The sequence below is a fragment of the Podarcis raffonei genome, chromosome 1 (assembly GCF_027172205.1).
Source record: "Podarcis raffonei isolate rPodRaf1 chromosome 1, rPodRaf1.pri, whole genome shotgun sequence".
Taxonomy (NCBI): domain Eukaryota; kingdom Metazoa; phylum Chordata; class Lepidosauria; order Squamata; family Lacertidae; genus Podarcis; species Podarcis raffonei.
Window position 1 is genome coordinate 81,017,039 of NC_070602.1, and position 21,002 is coordinate 81,038,040.

The 21,002-nt window shown below is 44.4% G+C and overlaps 1 protein-coding gene across 3 annotated transcripts; it reads right to left on the bottom strand.

Moving 5' to 3' along the window:
* Positions 1-22: 22 nt before the first annotated feature.
* Positions 23-20,786, bottom strand: LOC128418095 (membrane-spanning 4-domains subfamily A member 12-like). Of its 3 annotated transcripts, none has more exons than XM_053397549.1 (6): positions 20,415-20,781; positions 16,175-16,294; positions 6,422-6,478; positions 4,315-4,446; positions 2,708-2,821; positions 23-2,009 (listed from the first exon to the last, which is right to left on the bottom strand). In XM_053397549.1, exons 1-6 carry the CDS (start codon positions 20,502-20,504, stop codon positions 1,887-1,889), a joined length of 636 nt encoding a protein of 211 aa, XP_053253524.1. In that variant the 5' UTR covers positions 20,505-20,781; the 3' UTR covers positions 23-1,886. The 3 variants fall into 3 exon arrangements, with proteins under 3 accessions (XP_053253524.1, XP_053253530.1, XP_053253540.1); XM_053397555.1 differs by having other exon boundaries at positions 2,708-2,818; positions 20,415-20,779; XM_053397565.1 differs by lacking the exon at positions 16,175-16,294 and having other exon boundaries at positions 20,415-20,786.
* Between the last annotated feature and the right edge of the window lie 216 nt (positions 20,787-21,002).

Below are 21,002 nucleotides of genomic sequence, written 5' to 3' on the forward strand. Positions count from 1 at the left end.
AAAAAGTCAAAAGACAGGCACATGTTGTTTCAGGTACATAATTTATTTTCATTTTAAAAAATCATACCCATGAAAAGCAAGATCAGACCTAGAAAGAGTGAATCAGCTGCAGACTCTAAAACCTAAAATTGTCTAGGACCATATAAACAGCTACAAGATTCAGACCTCGGTGAGGCCACTCAGTATTAGGTATCCCTGTTTCACAGACAGGCATTAAATAGTCAGTAGAAATTCCCCATGAAAACATGCTCTGAAGAAACATTAACCAAGATGCTCAGAAGCCAGCGGAATGGATTCCGGCCTAGCCATTCCCAGTTCCTTATAACAACAATACAAAATATCAAAAAACACTACTTGCTACTTACACAGTATGCAGTCGATAACCCGCCCCACCCTGAACAAAACCAGCAACCACCCAGCCCAGCACTCTTGGAAACCAAGAGCACGATCGACCGGGAATTTCTCTTTCTCAAGCCTTCTTGAAATGAATGGATGCCACTCAAGAGCACTGCACATCTTCTCGTGCAGCTCCCATTCATTTCAATAGCGCCCAAGCAGGAGGATTTCATGGTCCACTGTGTTGCAATCCTTCATTCCATTAGGCACACTGAAGCTGCAGTCACTTCAGTGGGACTCTAAGCACATCTAACAAGGTTCAGGGCTGCCACCTAAATGCCCCCATACTCGCTGAAGATCCTCTTGGGTCAAAAAGTTAATTTCTTTTAAACCAACAGGGCTCACCCCCCTCCAAGTTACCAATGTAGGAGCAGAGATTAGTCCCACTTGCGCCTCTTGTTCCTGGGCCTGCCTCAAGTGCCATGGCTGACCTTGAAGAGTGTGAGGAGATGCTAGAGGTCTACCTTGGAAATCAATATGTGCGGAATGTTGCCAAACGTTTTCTGACGTCCACTAACAACGGACATCATATCTTACCTCCAGGTATTAGATGGCAGTTTCCAGCTCCAGAATGACTAATGCTAGGGGAGGAGCCAATAATCCGGAATGTCTGCTTTAAGCTCATCATACCTGCAAGCTATACAAAGAGAGTGTGAAGGATCCCTTTAGGGAACAAACTAGGAGAAAATTTCCCAGGAGTTGTTCTATGGATATTCTTAATGGATATGTATGTACACTTAACTGAAATAAATGCAGTAGTATGCAGCACTCAATAAAACTCAGCATTGTTGATGAAACTTCCTATGACCAATCAGCTTTCCAAACTGATTCCCATGAGCTGCTTTCTACAATGCACCCGTGCTTTGGAGGTGCAGAGGGGGACAAATGTAGAGATTGGGGCCAAGGCAGTCCCATATGCTGGCTACATCTCAGGAGGCTCAACTTAGGTAGAGAGTCTTTAAGAACCAGCTGCAGCCCTGAGCAGTGAGCCATCCAAATCAACACCACATACTGTTTTCTCTTATATTTTGCACCAGGGTCACCAATGGAGCCAGCCAGAGGCAGAAAAACGCACTAATGACTTGCCCGTGCTCCTACATGCTTCCCTTCCGCGTTCTTCTCTGTGTCTCCAGCTGTCCTGTGACCACCCCCAATACTACACGGTCTTCAAACACACTTTAACATGTTAATAATCCATGTGCCAAACTCATGGTGAGCTCCATAAACGGCCTATGCAAAAAGAGGAGTCTGAATGTTACCTCCTAGTCCAAGGCAGAGCATATCAAGCCACATGCTTCTTAGCCACAGTCTAAAGCTGAGACTGTACTGGAGAAAGAAGAGAGATGGTCCCTTTGGCCTCACTGGCCTGGCAGCTGGAATACTGGCAGTAATTGACGGAACTCTGTCATGCAGGAAAGGGCCAGCGTTGACACCTCAAAATAGGTGCAGCTGGTGTGATTTCTCCATACAGATTCCTCCTCTTGAGTCTTCTACACAGTCTCTACTTTTAAATCGTAACTTACATCATTGGAATTTGGCGGATGGGTTACTGATGATTCTACAGATGCGGCCTCAGTATCTGTCCTGATGGTGTTCGGTTCAATCAATATGGCCTAGGAAACAGAAGAAATTTAAACTTGATTTCATTAGCTGGTATTATCACATTTCTTATCCCTATAACCAAAGCTATATTCCTATCAGCTAAAATATGTACCCCAGGGACAGATGAATCTATTAATTTCAATTTTCATCAGTTTCTCATTTTTTTTATTCTTAAATTCAGTTTTCCACATTTCTGATCAGTTTGTAGACACTTTTTTTTTTTTTTTTTTTTTAAAGAAATCATTAAAATTTCTCATAATTTTAGTGCAACGTTTTCCTAATATATGCATTTCATAATATAACACATTTTTGGAGTTGATTTTCACTAATAAATGCACTTTATGCATACTTCCCTGTAATATAATGCATTTCTGAATTTTATTTTCATGAACATATGCATTTGTAAGCATGCTTTCCCCTAATGCATGCAGTTTTAGTGCTCATTATTTGGTTTGAGAACTGCATCACAAAATTTGGAGATGTGGATTTTGAAGGATATTATTTCAGAAAGTGCAAATTAAGGAGCTTTGCATTAAAACGTGAACCAATTCCCCCACTATCTGCCCAACCTAATTGGGTCATCTTCCTCACCCTAACGTCTTGTGTATGCATTTACCTATGCAGCTGACTGAAGTGCAACTAAGACACTTGACACTCTGGTCCCCAAACACAGATGCAATTGCAGTTCTGGTGAGAATTATGCACTTACCTCATTGGAATCAGAACGGGTTGCCCGGCACCAAAAATATGCAGTGGCAGATGCGATGCAAAATTCCACAATGGTGAATGTCAGCAATACAATGGCAATCCTGTTGCCTGTCTTCTCCAAAAAGGAAACAAACACAATGTTACAAAGCTGATCACCAAACTGAACTTTATCCATTTATCTTCTCCCATGAACCTGCCTAGATTTGTACCTCCCCCCGCCCCCTCTATTCTGTGTGAATGCAGGAAGAAGTTATCTGAAGCTGTCAACCAAATGTCAGTGAAGGCCTGTTTTTTTGCAGGTAATAAAATGTAAAGGAAGGAATTCAAGTTAGGGTATAAATCAGCTTTGATCTGGCTGTGGCATGGGTGTCTAGCTGCTAATAGGAAATGAGACTCTGGCTGTAATCCTCTGCATACTTGCCTAGGAGTAACCCTTATTGAACACAGTAGGGCTTACTTCTGGGTAAACATGCATAGGATTATTATCAGGTTGCCTGTGTCCTTGGTCTGAATGATTTAGCTTGAGAAAACACCCACCGCTGTACTTTCATGCCGGCTCTTTAAAGCTTGTTGGCTCTGTGTGTGTGTGTGTGTGTAAGTGAGACAGACAGAGAGAGACAGAGATAGAATGTGAGGTGGAAGGGGGATGGGAGAGAGAGAGAGAGAGAGAGAGAGAGAGAGAGAGAGAGAGAGAGAGAGATGTTCCCTGCACAGTCTGGCTCCAGTCTCAGCTCTCAGCTGGAGACTTTCAAGATTCATGACTAATAAATAGCACCACAATGTCAGTCACCTTAGGTTCCCTCTTAAGCAGGACCTGGAATCAAGATCTGAAGCTGGTTAGCAAATGCTACTTAAGATCAGGGCCAGACCAAGATATTTTGCTGCCTGAGGTGAAGGACAAGATGGTGCCCTCCCACATCCCTCAAGCCCACTCACCTGGCAGTCGAATCTTACTTCAACACTGGCAATGGGACAATGCCTTTCATCACACCTGTGACTAGCAAGCAAATTCAAGGGGTGAAGAGAAGGCTGTGTTGCACAAACATCTCAAACAGCTCACCACCATTCCAAACCCATCAGTATCTGCTGCCTGAGGCAGCTGCCTCACTTTGATTAATGGCAGGGCCAGCTCAGATGGAATCCTGGTTGCTAGCATTTACCATAGTTCATTGTGCTGATGCACTACCTAACAGCGGTAAAGGCTAGCAGGGGGAAGGCGGCGGAATGAGATTTATGTTAGAGAGAGCTGGGTGAGGGAACATGTGGGCAGTTTTCCCATAGTGAATTTCACATTGTAATGCCAACACAGAAGTGGGGCAAGCATCACGACAATAATGTGGTTCCTGAGAGTATGGATGTGTGGGCTGTGCAACGGCTGCTCTTTGAGACTGCTACCCACATCTTGACCCTCACCTACCATTTGGGATCCTGGCAGTCCCCATGCAGCTGGCATGCTGACTCTGTATGCTTGACAGCATTTGGAGGCACCTTAAGCACATTGTAAATGCTTGCCCATTTATATTAAAATATGTGTGTACTAACCCCTCTGACGCCCCACCCCTCATTAATCTCAAAAAGTTATGTTGTTGCTGAGGTAGGGAAACTTACCATAACCAGAGAATAGTGATGATTATCATCGTAATGAAATGGCCCATTTTTGCTCAGGTCTACTATAAAAGTCAATATTCCAAGTAATGCAAAGATGGCACTGATGATATTCATGGCTTGGGAGCCTTTTACCTGAAAAACATAAAACACTGAATGCAGGCTATTTGCGAGGAGGGATTCTGCTATTTAAAGTGGTAGCAAAGTGCAGGAGCTGCCATCCTCTTCTATAGTCTTTGCTTAGGAACTCCAGTCTCTCAATTCCAATGTCAAGTGAGTCTCATGATGTCAAGTGAGACTCATGATGTGAAGCACCCAGAGAGTGGATCTGGCAGCCACGGAAGCTGCTTAGGCTGAAAGACACAAATGGCAGCTTTGGAGGGAGCTGAAGGCGGCATGATAGAGACATCACTGCCTGTGATGTACACTCTTTTTTGTCTCGCTGTGATCTCTGCTCAAATAGGTTTTCTGAAACACTCCTCACCCTCCGTGCATCCCTGAAGAGAGACAATAGGGGTATATGAACGCCGTCAGCAGCAATGCCTCTGTTGTGTGCTATTGTCTGCCTCCAGCTCTGGATCACCCAAGAAGAATATATCAACTTTCCTCTGCTTGAAACTCTCACCCTCTCCGCAGCAGCTTCATCTGGGTTCCCGGAGATTCAAAACCTCACTACAAAGGCATTCTTCAAAGTTCTTCCCATAAGACTAAGAACAACTTCAGATGCAGCCCCATCATCCTCTTACTCAGATATAAGCTCAGCTGAATTCAGTGCGGGTGAGTCCTGTGGCATTGAATTTAAAGTGCAATCCTATGCATATTTACTTGGAGGTAAAGAGTGGGACTTACTCTTATATAAGTGGATATAGGACTGCAGCCCTAATCTAGCAGATCTAAGGGAACCAGCAGCCCTCCAGCTGTTACTGGACTCCAGTTCCCATCAGACCCAGCCAACATGGCCAGTGGTGATGGATAATGGGAGTTGTAGTCCAACAGCAGCTGGAGGGCCATTCTCAATTTTCCTCTCCTTACCTAAAGCTTTGTATTTACAATAATTCACAGGGATGGACTGAAAAGACCTTAGAAGGACATGCAAGAAATTGAACAGTGCTTCTCGCTCTTGTAGGAAACATGATATGGAGAAGCTGTAAGGAAGATGACTAAATACTGGGCCACAGGAGGGCAGATTATCCTCCACACCCTCCTCCTCCAAGTGGTACAAGCCTCTCACTCTGTCCAATTTGTGGCTAGTCCATATGGAATATATGGCAACTAAAAAAGGAGTGCAATAATGCCACAAGAGATAGCCCCTGTCCTGCCCTGTCCCGCTGTTTCATAAATATCTACCACAGTATCCTTTGCACATGTTGCATAGCTCTTGCTAGCCCTACTCCCCATTATAAAACCAAGCTTCAGCAAGGCAGCTGCATCATCCACCCTCAGACCTGGGTAAATGCCCCTCTGTATTGTACTGAGCCTTTCAATGCTGCGCAAAAACCCCATATATAAAGCAGAGAATTCCCCTGCAATAGGACCACATATATTTCATGGAAGCCAGGTGTAGCAAACCTATGGCCCCCAATATGCCTTTGGACTCTATATCCCATCAGCACCAGCCAACCTTGCTAATAGCCAGGCACGATGGGAGTCGTAGTTCAACAGTATCTGGAGGGCAACAAGTTCCACTTCCCTGATGCAATCTGATCAGGGCTGAAATCAGGCTTTGAATGGGACTTTCTTTAACCTCAGAATCTACTTTCACTTCAGATTATTGTTACAAAGTCTCCACTATTTTTTCATTGCATTTATATTCCATCTTTCCTCCAGGAAGATCAAGTAGCACATATGGTTCTCTCCCCCGCCCCTCCCACAACCTGTCCTCACAGCAACCCTATGAAGTAAGTGAGGCTGAGAAATAGTGATTGGCACAAATTCTCCTCCTGAGCAAGGATTTGAACCAGCATCTCCTCAGTTCTAGTCCAATGCTCTTAACCGCTACACCACAACACACTGTTGCTCAGTTGATCCCAGAAACCTGCCAAACCTTAGCTGTTCATCTGAGGTGAGCAGAGTTAGACTACAGTTAAAAGAACGGCTGACTTCAACTCACTGCACACTCTGTAGGGCTCTTCTCAGCACCAATTGTGAGGCATCCGGAGACAATGAACTGTTTGGGAGGAAGGAAACAAGTGTGTAATTGATAGTCATGTTAAAGGCAGTTACCCTTCCCACAATCACTGGACCCACCTTAGAAGGCTGTGATAGAAATGAAGAGGGAGATTGGTACCATCCTTGCTGGCTTTTTATTTATTTTTAAGGATGGTTTGTTCAAGGGAGAAAGCCTATTATAGCCTCTTAACCACATGTAGCAAGGCTGCCCCATCATCTGGCCAGGTCAGATTTCCCACATGTAAAAGATCTCTACTGTCTGGGATAGCTGATCTTCTTACAACTCACTTAACATCCCCATCGTCTACTTCAATGTTCCATTCTGGGCCTCAAAACTAAGACTATTTCTGTACTTTCTCTTGGCAGGCACTTCATACCTCCAAAAGGAAGTTGGAGGTGCAAGATGAATGAGGCCTGACACCTCTGAGCCTAGGCAGAGCCACCCCCAGAATGATGGTTGATCAAGTGATAGCTCAAGTGACTGGGGTGATGCGGAGCCATGCTATGGATTCTCTGCTTCGGAGCCACAGAAAGAGTGTAGTGCATTTGATGCCGTTGATTTTAGAGCTGAGATGAAACTTTTGGTTTTGTGAGTGTCAAAAATAAAACAAAATAAAGTCAAATAAAAAGAAAGAAAGAGAAAAAAGAAGTCTCCTATTTTTGCAGTTTTCAACACTTGTGGACATATCTGACATTGACTTTAGCCCTCTTCAAGTGGTTTATATTTGAATTAAAAGGTAAAGGTACCCCTGCCCATACGGGCCAGTCTTGACAGACTCTAGGGTTGTGCGCTCATCTCACTCTATAGGCCGGGAGCCAGCGCTGTCCGGAGAGACTTCCGGGTCACGTGGCCAGCGTGACATCGCTGCTCTGGTGAGCCAGAGCCGCACACGGAAACGCTGTTTACCTTCCCGCTAGTAAGCGGTCCCTATTTATCTACTTGCACCTGGGGGTGCTTTCGAACTGCTAGGTTGGCAGGCGCTGGGACCGAGCAGCGGGAGCGCACCCCGCCGCGGGGATTCGAACCGCCGACCTTTCGATCGGCAAGCCCTAGGCGCTGAGGCTTTTACCCACAGCGCCACCCGCGTCCCTATATTTGAGTTAAGTGACCACAAAAAGGGGGAGCTGTGGGTACAAGCATACTAGACCACCCCTGTTGCCTAGCCTTCTGCAAATCGGGTGGTGGTGGTGGTAAACGTATGAACCGAAGACCCTGCTTTTTGGATCTGTTAGGATTCTATTTCACACACAGGAAGACTCCATGAGTACAGGAGGCCCCTCACTTTGTAGAATCAGCTTACAACTCATGGAAGGTGATGCGAACAGCATCAGCGGTGTGGAATTAGTGCCCTATGCACACCATCGTGAGTTTAGCTAACTCACATACGGAATATTCGAAGAGGGCTATTGTCTCAATGCTGAACTTCTCTGAGCCATTTCCCTTTTCATCTGTTGCCCTCACAGTCTTCTTTAGCCTCTTTTCCCCACACTGCCGCTTATTCCAATGGTAAACCATTTTATTTTGTCAATGGTTACACAAAGAAGGTGTGCAACTCTTATGCAATGATGTCATAGGAAGCTTGAAAACAAGAGAACCCATTGATCACCTCAGACAAAGTGGCAGCGGCTGAGGACTGTGAGGTCAGAAAGTATCAAAACAATCTGATTACTCAGTGAGACAAGTATCCTTAGCAGTCCTTTGTCTGGCTGTGTTAATTTCAAGGTGAATGTTTGTTGGAGCCCTAATCAGGGCAGGAGTGAGGAACAAATGCATCTTGGGGAAGTGGTTTTGCAGAAACAACTTAAGGGTGATTTCATACATGAGGCTTAAATAATCTTTGAACCTCTCCATTGCTCAACCATGGCCAATTTTAATCAGGCTATGCCAGCACTTTCAGACTACTCCTAGGGTGCCATTGCATAGGCTGGCAATGTAGAAGCCTAGCATTTTAATTCTCCACAATGCCCCAGAGTAACATGATATCAGGGGCATGGCAGGCAATTTATCATGGGGGCTTGAAGCTGCCCATTGCCACCAGCAGGTAAGCCTGAAGCCAGGGGCACCCTGTAAGAGGAGGAGGGGCACCAGAAAGCCCTCTGCCAAGGGCCCCTTCAGATTTGGAGATGGTTCTGTTAGAAAGCAGAATCGAGGCTTTTACAATATAAGTGTGCATTCTGCGCACCTTAGGTTTCCCATTTGCATCCCATTGCAATCTAAAGCAAGGATCACTTTAAGCCTCACACACAAAAAGGTAAAAGACAACACAGAAGGACACCAATAAACAAGAAAGGAAAATTGAGCTATAGAATGAGACCACCCAAGGCACGTAAGTTGTATGAAGTGGATGGAGAATGGAAGATGTGTGTGAACAGACTGCAAGGTGAAAAACGAGATGTTGATGAAACTTCTCAGAAAAGACAGTCACAGGTTAACAGTAGGAGTGAACGTTGGCAGTGCACCCCACCCTAACCTCACCCATTGCTAGGCAGCCATTTCCCCATGCACTTGCCCTAAAGTAAGGTCAGGGTGCACCCACTATTGTCTGTATGATCTGCTATAGAAAGTAACTTGCAGAAGCGGCATTTTCAGATCACATTTCATGAACTGCATTTGTTTAGCACTCCACACTTTTTCCTTTTTTTAAAAAAAAAAGTGTAAACATGTGGGTTTCAATACAGAAGCAAAGACTTATCATCTGGCCAGAATTCTCATGCAATTTCTTCCCTTTCCATAGCCCTTGGCCCACCCCTATCCTGAACCTAGTTGCTGGTGTATTTTTAGCTTCCTTGTACAGTGGTACCTCTGGTTACGTACTTAATTTGTTCCAGAGGTCCGTTCTTAACCTGAAACTGTTCTTAACCTGAAGCACCACTTTAGCTAATGGGGCCTCCTGCTGCTGCCGCGCCACCACCATGCGATTTCTGTTCTCATCCTGAAGCAAAGTTCTTAACCCGAGGTACTATTTCTGGGTTAGCGGAGTCTGTAACCTGAAGTGTATGTAACCTGAAGCGTATGTAACCCGAGGTACCACTGTACTGCAAAGTTTGTGTCCACTGCATCCATGCAACTTCCACCAGATACCTTAGCAACCCATCTGCTCCTCAAACTGGTTCCTTCCCAATTCTTCCTTGAAATTGCAGGAGTGCAATCTTGTGCAGTCTGCCATTAATAAGGAACAACAGCTTAGGCTCACAAATCCAGGAGGAGGAGGAGGCACATGTGTACAGGAGTATAGGGAGGGAGGGAGGGAGAAATTTGATTCAGTATGCATTTAAAGCTGAACGTATCAAATTCATACGCTATCCTTCAAAATTCACACATCAGAATTTTACAATGCAGTTCTCCACCCCAAAAATGCTTCCAAGAACACATACATTAGGGATAAGAATGGATGTATTCTTGAAAAAGAACATACAAAAATGCATTATATCGGAGTGGTGGGAATTGTTCAACAAAAATGTGTACATTATTCAAAACTGCATATTAAAATGTGTTTAATGGGAGAAATTGGCACTAAAACACTGTTGAATTTTCAAGAGGATTTTTAAAATTATTACTGCAAAAAGCAGACAAATGAGTTCAAAATTAGAAAAATGAGAAACCGAGAGGACCAAAATTGACAGATCCTTCCATCCCTATATGGGAAATTTGTACTGAAGCAATACAAGATAAAAATGAACCAGAGATGAACTTGGGGGGGAGGGGAGAGAGATAAAATGCTGCTGTGGCCACACCCCTGGAAATAAAAAGGAGTTGCTTTTTGACTGGGATAATAAGAGCTTAACTAAACATTACACGGAATGCATTGTGGCAGACCAATATCTGCCCCCTTCATCTCCTTGATGAAGTCACTGTGATTAATATTTCCCCACTCCACTTAACTGGCAGCTACAGAGGATGGGGAAATAAATGCTTGACAGCATGATGTCATTTCACATGTTGATCTGACATGTTTATTTGACATTACTGGTGACATGCATATGGCAGGGCAGGGCGAGTCATGTAAGCTGGCAGCAGCTATGTGTCCTATTAACATCTGATTAGGCCCTGAAAGTGGTAAATATATCAGAAGAGCAAAATTCTCTCTATATTTGAATACTGAATATTCAAAATATTGATTGAATTTCCCCAAACTTTGTCAAATGATTTGAAGCATAGAATTTATGAATGTTAAGGAAATAGCAGGAGAGTCTCAAAATGCATTTGCTATCCCTGATCCTAAACCATTTTTTAAATGAATTAAGTCCAATGGGACTTCTTAACAAGTATGCTTAAGGCTGCACAATAAGCAAATGGTTAAGTAAAAATTCTTGCTCTCATTCCTCTTCCATTAGAGGGTGGCAAGCTGGTAGAGAGGAGGAAGATCCACAAAGAGGCAGGACCACATGGCGGCACTTTTCTGGGGTGGTTGCACGGTGACATTGTAATAACCACCACAGAGAAGCCATACTGCATATCAGCTTGTACAGATGGTAACCCAACGTGGATCCTGATTAAAGTATGTGCTTGCTGTCTGCATGCGGGTTAAAACTGGCACTATGTAATCCTGTGCTGTCCTTCTTCAAAGCTCCTTCTCTCATGCAGCAAGAGGAGGTGTTGAAAAGCCACAGAGAACTCTTGTCTTTTAAAACCCCTATTATGATGTTTAAGTGGGAATAGACAGGGCCAGAAGGCAGGCTTGAATCAGTGCTTGGAAGGAATGAACTAATTCAGAATAACTAATTCACTGAATTTTAAAAAAAATCTCTGAATTACATCTGAAAGAAGCTGTTATAATTTCTGGGTGAACGTGAATTAAGTTCCTTTTGCTGTGGAACTCTGGGCAATTTCTAATTCTATGAAATTTCAATTCTTATAGGGTTTCATCACCCCTAACTCTGTTTGTTTGTGGCCAATGCATTGACCATTTTCACCTATTTGAAAAGTGATGCTCCTATTTAAGCTTAAAGAACACAATTGTTGGCGGTAATAAGTAAAGCAATTGTTGACATTACACAGTGCGTGCTTTCTTAGACTTTTTGAGTATGTTTTACATTTTAGCAGAGCAGCTTGTAAAACTCTGAAGGCTGGGGGGAAATGCCAAGGATGACGTGAAGAAAATATGAATTGAAGGTATCATAGAATCATAGCATCATGGAGTTGCAAGGGACCTCAAGGGTCATCTATTCCAACCCCCTGAAATGCAGGAATCTCAACTTGAACTGTACTTGATTCCTTTTGGGAGGGGTGCAATGCAACTAATTCCTTTTTAAAATGAACTTTCCAAGTACTGGAAAGTTTTATTCACAGAGCACTACTGAAAACACCTTCCTGAGGGGCCGGCTCTACTATCAGGCAGGGTGGAGTCATCGCCTCAGGCAGTAGAACCCCTGAGCCCCTCAGCCATTGTTCACTGTTGGTGATCAGAGCTAAATTTGCCGCAGGCCTGTCAATATACCTCCTGAACTAGCCTGCTGCCCTCAGGTGCACTGCAGGATGCTATCGCATCGACAGCATTGAAGTAAGGTTCAACTGCCAATCTAGTCAGCATCAGTACATAGAATGGGTAGAGACACCATCTTATGTTCTGTGTCAGACAGGGAAAAGTTTGGGGCTGGCCCTGCCTTCCCCAGCATCAAAGTCTGCATACCCGTGAAGTGTTTTTTTTGTGTGTGTTTTTTTTAAGCAGAAGGGTCTTCCCATCTAACTGCTGATGTTCTGCCATGTCACTCTGAAGATGGCAGCTCTGCCCAGCCAGTGAACTGCACCCTTCAACCCAACAAGATTAGGTGAACAGAGAATCCAGTAAGATTCCATCTGGATAGTTTTGGCACTAGGTGGCACTGGATTTAATTGTGGCTGGGTGAAGTCTGCAGTTGCTGCTCTGGTCTTGCTGGAGAGAGACAGGAAAGCTCTTGTCTAGCTCACTGGACTCTGTCTCCTCTAAGCCAGTGATTCGTAAACAGCCTCCTCACTTGCCTGCTCCATCCCTCCTAGAAATAGCCTTTTAGTTGGACCCAGTGCCAGCATTAGCAACTGCTTGCATGCTGAGTAAAGGTGGCCAAGAGTCAGAGAAGGAGGTGCGGGGAGAAGGTCTCCCTCCACCGAGGTGAAAGGGTCAGAGGAGGTGTTGAAGAAAATTTAAAAGGGATATACAAGGCAATCCTTGTTATAGAAACTGGGAATAAAAAGGGAATGCATAGGAGAGAGAAACTGTTCTGGGAATGAGAAGTGGCTGTAAAAGGACCAGGGAGAATGGGTGACAGAAACTGGAAATTGGGGGATATGGTACTAGTGTGAAAGGAGAATGGGAGAAGAAATTACAGGAGATTTTGAGACATTGAGAGGTATGTGGGATTGGGGAGAGAGAAATATAAAAGAAAAAGCCTTCTTAATGGATCAGAGAGGCTGTCACAAATAGCTCCAGAGCAAAGGTCTATACTTGAGGAAAGCTTAGGTACGGAACCCTTGCCATTAGGAAAATGCTGGAGCAAAGAATTTAGGAATGTCCAAAGATGGATTAGATATTAGTAGGAAATGATGTCAGTAATTGCCAGCTGATTATGCCATTTGCCACCTGATCCTTCATTTGCCACCATTTTGTGACTGTTGGGGCTCAGTAATATGAGCCCTGAGAGCAGAAAAGGTGAGAACCTCTTGCTATAGGTCTTCTATGACATGAAACCATGGTTCTGGACGGGCTCCTTAATGCTAGTTGGAAGGCCTGCACAGGTCTAATGAACATTTAGCCTGTCAATGGACTTTTTAAAAATACTTCCATTATCCAGAGACAAAGATTGCTTTTTTATGCTTCCCACGTCTTAGGGTCACTCCTTCAAAAAGAATGAATTCACTATCTAATACTGAAGTTATTTTGGTTTCCTCAGGAGATGGAAAATAGGTGGCAAATGTACAGACATTCACTGGGATTTTTTATGTTATCACAATTCCAAACATACCACAACAACCAAATCACTTTGGTTTGGTTTTTCAAGGTTTATGTATGTGAAATACTTGCTAATCTTTACAAAGCTTTGGAGGTGACATTTTGTCATAAGATAACCAGAAGCTTGATTCTGCCATTGACAGAAAGAGATTTTTTTAATATAAAAAAAACTTAGGGTTGAAGGCACATTTTATCCTTTCTGTAAAAAAAGGAACTAGTTGTGAGACTTGGAAACATTTTATATGACTGTGTGTTTTCACTTTATTTCAGTTACTGAAAAACTGAAATTACTGTTGTTTTTTCAGCATGAACTGCAACAATTAAGTTTAATAGGCTATACCGTTCTGCAGTCTTACATTCCCAAAGCCCTTTTACATGTTCCATGTTGTTGGAAGAGAGGACTATGAGTTGATGTTGCCGTCACTTATTGTGGACAGGCACTACATTATCGAAGATAATGTAGCCGCCCTTTTCTACAACAATCATGGCTGTTAAATGGTAATTTAGACTGCTGCAGTGGAAATTATACCTGCCTATCACCTGGTGATTGATTCTATGCTCCAGGCCCCAACCCCTGAAATCTTGCACCACTTGGAGACTGAGGTGGCATGTAACAATATCCTTTAAAAAAATACCCTCAGATAAGGCCAAACCCCAAATAAGACCAGTGTGGCTCTCAGACCTGAACCCCTGAACCTATTTACAGAAGGTGCTTGTAATTTCCAATCTTTCGGACTGGGACATAAGGAACGAGGGCAGGGTGTCCCTCTCTCTAAGGCTGCCACCCACAGTAGCTTATACTGTATAACATTTGATAGAACTGCTGCATATCTTCTTTTGAGTAGTTCAATGTTCATGATTTCAAATTACAGTGGTACCTCTGGTTAAGAACTTAATTTGTTCCGGAGGTCTGTTCTTAACCTGAAACTGTTCTTAACCTGAGGTACCACTTTAGCTAATGGGGCTTCCCACTGCCGCTGCCGCATGATTTCTGTTCTCATCCTGAGGTAAACTTCTTAACCTGAGGTACTACTTCTGGGTTAGCAGAGTCTGTAACCTGAAGCATCTGTAACCCGAAGTGTTTGTAACCTGAGGTACCACTGTATGACTCAGGAAAACTACACATGCTATACAACAGTGTGTAAAGAAGCCCTACTCAGTATTTGTTTGTTTGTTTGTTTGTTTGAGGGGAGTAGCAAAGGTGGTGTTATGCTTCACTCTTCCCTTGCTGGCTAATTTTCTGTTGCAACATTGCTCCTTCCAAAGCTGCTTTCTCCCTATTCCCCCAGGGAAGAAAAATCCCATTTTGATGACTGGAAACAAGAGCAGGGCATCCTGTTTCGCTGTTTGAGAATAAATGGGGAAGGCCACCCTGCCTGCGCCCCACTGCCCCTGCCCAAGCATCTCTTACCTAGGTTGTGCAGTGGCAGTGTGAAGCAGCAGCGGCAACAGTAGGCTCCAGCAAGACCTCTCAAGATCTTGCCAAAATCTCGCGAGATCTTGCTGGAAATCAGTGCTGAGTCCAGCACCGCTTCTTCACCTGTAGTGGAGGCAGCAGGGCAGGTGCAGAAGGCACTACCTTGAACCCTTCCACCACCTGAAGCAGCTTCTTCTCTTAGTCTAATGGTAGCCTTGCTGGAAACCTGTGAGGGCAGGTGATTTTGTACACACACACACACATGGCTTAGCATCCGTTTCCCCCTGCCACTTCCCAACTTGAAATTTAAGCCTTCCAAGAGTGCTTTTCATTTCATTTTAGTCAGAAATGAATTAAACCCATGTTCATATAGCGGGTAGTTTGCACCTGAGGGTTCATGCATTTCTGTGTAATTCTGCATGGAGACCCAAAACAGACATCTTTGGGTGACAAGATGTAAAACAGACTTTTCAGCAGAAAGGGCATTATGTCTTTGGAGTTTTTGACATGTTTGCTTAAGTTTTGCACAGATTTTGTGTGAAGGGGGGGAGCCACATACATTCTAGACAGTGTCAGATTTCTCTAACATGAAATTTCCCAGAAGTAAAATACTAAATTTATCCCCAGGAATTTAGTCCAAGGATTTCAGCACAACACAAACTTTACATATACAATCATTTATGCCTTTGCTCTCTAGAATGAGAAAGAGAGCATCTGAAATGGTTTGTTTTTCATTTTTGATTTTTAAAATGTAAATTGGCATCTCCTCAAAATGAAAACGTTTTCATTTTTAGTTGCACTATGCTAACAATACATTATAACAAAAAGAAAAGAATTCTGAACACTTCAAAGCAAAACTGAAGAGGGTGGGAGGGAGGGAGGCAAGGAAGTCCAAATTTATAACATATTTTTTGAACATAAAGGACATTTTTAGGCAAAACACTTAATGAGTTTCAAAATGGATTACACACTTTTGAAAGATGAAAAACATCACCTCTGTTGTCATTATAAACCAAGAGAGCATCTGATGGCTTCACTCCGCAGCATTGCCTGAAATCTCCATTAGGGCTGCAATCCTACACCCACTTACCTGGGAGTAAGCTCCACTGAACTCAATGGAATTTACTTCCAAGTAGACAGGACTAGGATTGCGCTGCAAAATCACTCTAGTCCGGGAGTTTTCTGATGGCTCTGCAAACTTTTCCTTCAACAGCTGATGCCCCTTCCAGGCTGCTACTATCTTTCTCACACTGGGCATGCCAACTCTCTTTCCACTCTTTCCTTCCTCGCTCTTCCACCTCACTCCCCATCTTCCCAGGGGGGCTTGTCCAGTCCCATGTGCGATACTCACGGATGCTCCTCCCAAGAAGGGGATCTCTCCAGACACAAAGTATGAGGTATATACACTGGTCAAGGTGCTGAGAATGATCCCAAAGCTAATGTGTATGAAGCCAGTCATGATCTGGATGGTCTGTGGGAACAATCAGGGGAATAATACTCGGCACTTGATGGACTAAATTAACATTCACACACACACACCCCTTAATGATTACACCAACTTTGAAGGACTGACGCCAGAGAATCTTCTGAGTTGATCTTTTTAATGGTAAGATCACTATTCCTTACATTCCAGGGCATCTTTCTGCTGAGAAAGTGCTTCACAATTTTCATCTATTTCATTTGACTTTGTGTATCAGGAGATCTTTATGTTCTAAGCACTGTTCCCGACTGTTCACCAGTATAGTTAATGTCATTTGGTAACTAAATGGAAGCTGACATTTACAAAATCTGCTCTAATTAACACTTCCGTATTGTTCAGATGTTGGCAGAGGAGGAGGACATCCCACTAAAATCTACTCCAAGCCAGGCTGAGCTGATCCAGGTGCACCTATGAGCAAGTAAAAAAAAGTGAGATTTGGAGGAGGGGGTTTGTGACCACAGCAAATCCTGTTGGATGATTGTTTGGATTGTTCCAAGGACTCCCAGCAGGCAATGAATCCTGGTCTTTTGGTTAACTCAGAATCAGCCAGATTATGGGAGATAACAGAGGATGTATGCAGAATGTATTCAAATAAGCTGGATTCAGGTCAGCAGCCATTTATGATAGGGCCACATCTATCTATCTATCTGCAAACATCCTGGTTTTACCACCTGCCTGGCACAGCAAAAATGGGAGGTGGGAGATACATAGCAGGCTGAAATTTATGACTGATGGGCTGTGTTCAGCTGGGTCATAAATTACACAAGGCTATTCTAAATGAGGCATTGGACAATATCAACTGAAATGTGTTCTTTTGCCCTGGCCTGTACACAGGCGACCATGTTTATCTGGTTTGCCACTGCTCTGGATTTTGTGAGGCATGTGCAAAAGGACTCTGTTAATTCCAGTTTTCAACTCAAATTGCTGTTGGTTGTACAAATATTAACCGTTTGGGTAAGAATAAACTGCCACCATGTTACAGCCAAAGAAACCGCAGCAATATTGTAACATAAGCCTCTTGCATTTTGGTCAGCTGGATAGATACTGATCAGGGCTCATAATATGAGGAAGATGCTTCAATTTGGAGCCTGTTTAAAGGCAGAAGAAGCAAAAAGGATTCTTAAGGACCACCAAGCTTGTGCCTGCCTGCCTGCCTTCTGGGATCTAATCTGTTTTAGGGCCATTCTTCTGTCCTGGCATTGGCTGACAAGCAGCTGAAGGAAGAGGGCCAGGGAAACTTAGACAGGTGCAAGGAGGAAAAGAAGGTAGCAGCCGTCAGAAGGTAATTGACAACATTACACGTTGGGGCTGAGTTAGTCAAAGTGGTTCCCTCTAGATGTCGATGGATTACAATTGCCATCAGCCCTAGCCAGCTGTGACCAATGATCAGGGGTGATAGGAATTGTAGTCCGCAATATATGGAGGGAACCACTTTGGCTACCTTTGGGAAAGGTGCACATGAGAATAGTGTTTCTAGGGGTGGAGGGACAATATTTCATCTGCTAGGTATCCTCACAGTAACAAGTAAGAAACAACAACACTGTGAGCATAAGCAAAGGCGCCACTAGGTGACAAGTCTGACACCTTCAGAGTCGCTAAATCACTTTTTCAAAGTTAAAGGACACTGTTGAACTATACTGATTCATCTGGTGAAAATGGCAGGTGTCTGTGAAATTACAGGCCAGGCCACATCTTCACTGCTGGTGAATCAGGTCCCACTTGGCGGAGCATCAGTTTCACTGGCTCAAAACCAAGTAGAATTTGCCATCCACAGGAGATTACCACTTGCATCTACTCCACACACAGTAGAATTGACTGGGACAACCCCTGACCAAGGTTTCTGAATTTGCTTTACAAATAACCTGATATTTACTAGCCCCCTTTCTTCCTTTTTTAATGTCTGTCTGTCTGTCTGTCTGTCTGTCTGTCTGTCTGTCTGTCAGCTGGGGGGGGGGGAATTGTGTGCCTCTCATTTTTATCTGAACATAATCTTCATCTCAGTGCATTTGTGCTTCCATGCAATTGTGCAGATTGTGCAGCTCGGTAAGAGAGAACAAGGCACACCGTATGAATTGCATTTGTGCCAACAGATGGGCAGGAAGACTAGGGCTGCAATCGCATGCCCACTTTCCTGGGAATAAGCCCAATTGAATGCAGTGGGACTTACTTCTTAGTAGGCATGTGTAGGATTGCACTGAAAATGTAGTTCTTTTCAGCATGGTGCAGCCTAGCACAGCAGTGTGCTGACATCAGTTCCTCTGACAAGAGGCTATTTTTGTGGTGACCCAAAGCACTCTTCTAGCATATCTGCTGCCTCACCAAGCCCACACGCTCTGGTTGGGAGCTGGGCTGTGTTCATAAAGGGAGTCAGTGTTGCTGGTCTGGGAAATCCCAGCACAGCGGCATACCTATTTTTAGAAGGTAGGGAAAAGTCTGTTTCCATGCTTTCATAATTCACTGTAGCACTAATGCATCGAATCAGCCATGAGATTTCCCTTTGTAAATGTGCTGAACTCTCATTTATTCTGAACCTGTGCAGGACCAGTACACGTGAGTGTGTAGTAGACACAGCAGTAACTTTCTATGCAGATTCCAATGGATATGGCCGTGTGCTTAAGCTATTGTCTTAAAGGCAGCCCCATGCATTTTGTCTTCTTACAACTGCAGAATAAGAAACCTTTTCACGTGCATAAAGAGAGTGGCATGGAATCTGGGCTGTATAAAGACATTGTACTGAGCAGGGCCACTCAGTAATGTGGCCCTAAAGCCTTCTCTTTCCCCAAAGCGTTGCCCTATGTCTTGCTATCTTCCATCAGTCTGTAAAGAGGCAGGAAAGGAAAGAGGGGAGAAGGCTGTTGGGGGGAGGGTGTACTGCTGCTCCTTATTATCTGCAAACCATTGCAAGAGTGTTCTGACTCTGCTCTTAACATTCAGAACAAGGCAAGGCTAATAAACTCACTCTGCCTCTAGGATCAGTGCCAAGGCTTGTTTTGAGTCACCACTCACCAAGACTCAGCCATGGAACCCATTTTAAAAGCTAGTTCTGAGCTCTGGCAGGAGTATGTGGATTAATAGTGAGGAGAAGGCCTCTGGGCATGTGCAAAGTATTCACACCTACACACACACACCATATCTGGAATTAGTGTTCAGGGCCCCAGGTCAGGTTTGTAAACAGTCCAATTTCCCCCACCAGACTGATGTGCCTCCACTTCCCCGATGTTGATGGACTCCAGCTGCCAATGGTCAGGGATGAAAGGAGCTGTTGTCTAGCAAGATCTGTAGGACCACAGGTTCCCCACCCATGGTCGATCTAGTCCAGTATTCTGTTTGCAATTGCAGTCAGTCCATTGTGTCTTGAAAACGCAGAAGCAGGGCATAAAAGCAATGGCCCTCGCTTGTCTGTCCCCAACACCGGGCATTACGGGGTATACTGCCTTTGAACATGAAGGCTCCATTTAGTTGTTGTAGCTAACAGTGATGGACACAGCAATTTTCTCTCGCAAATAGTGGTGCTAGGATTTGATCATGTTCCACTGCCTATTTCTGCCTTTTGTGCTGTGTTGCTAGAGCGATGCTGCTCACTTCCTTCATGTACCGAGGCACGAATGCTCATCTGTCCCCTCGCCTAAAATTGATGCTGAAGTCTGCAACCCCGTAGCACACACCAGGGCACCGGGCATTTTAGAGGTAGCGACCAGCAGGATCTTTTCCCACTCTCCTTTCTGGCTGCAGATTAGTGCTCCTTGGGAATATTTAGCATATGAATACACACACATACACAAAACCACGTCCTGAGAACGAGCTTCTCTCAAAAAGCTATTCCCTTTCATCTGAGAGACATAATAAATTCCCAGGTTAGTTTTAGGGACCATAATGATTAGCCGTCCTGATGTTTCTCCACCCCCCCCCGTCCTGCTTCTCTCTCTTTCTCTCACACATGCTTAATTCAGAAACAGGAGTGATCTAGAATACCACTGCCCCCTAAGTTAGGAGATCGGCTGCCATTTCAGGGGAATCCACCCCAGTCCTCTCCATCCTCCTCCTCCTCCTCCCCCAATATCCCAGCTCACCTCCCTCCCCAAAGTGCCTCCCCCACCGTTCTGTCACTCACCCCCAGCACTCGATTCTTCCCTTTGGGAATGGTTTCCACTGTGTACATCACAGTCCTTCTCCCCAGCCGGAAGGTCCCCATTCCCTGCATGGGAACTAGCTGGCGCGTTTGCTCCCAAGCCTACTCGGTCCCTAGCAACTGAACACTCAGCTGCATCAGCCCCACGCAGGCTGAGCATGGATGGCAGCTCGCTTGGCCCGGTTGCGCTCAGCTCCAGCACTCTCTCTTCGAGGGAAAGGAGAAAGAGTGGTCTTATTGGCTTCTGTCAGTGGTGATGTCACACACAGTCGGATATGCTGCAGAAAAGACAGAACGGGGTGGTGGTGGGGGGATTCATTCCCTCTTCCTGATGCTGCTGCTGCTCATAGGTAAATCCTGCTTCTGCCACAACTGCTTCCTCAGCAAGCACAAAGGCAAAACCAGGGGTGTTTTGCACGATACTACCAAATTCCAGGGGAAATACATGCTTAGTCTGGAGAGGCGACACTGATGAAAATCCCTGTGACAGGAGTTTGCTGCAAACAGAGATGGAAAACTGGGAACATGAGGTACCAAGGAATTGGTCAGAAGACCCTCCTGCACCAAAGG

Bases quoted from the DNA above. Each gene is read 5' to 3' on its own strand.
- LOC128418095 (XM_053397549.1), bottom strand. From the start codon at position 20,504: ATGCAGGGAATGGGGACCTTCCGGCTGGGGAGAAGGACTGTGATGTAC. The intron at 16,295-20,414 runs GTGAGTGACAGA...TTGTTCCCACAG, and splicing joins GGAAGAATCGAGTGCTGGGG to ACCATCCAGATCATGACTGG. The intron at 6,479-16,174 runs GTGAGTATCGCA...CCTCCCAAACAG, and splicing joins CCTTCTTGGGAGGAGCATCC to TTCATTGTCTCCGGATGCCT.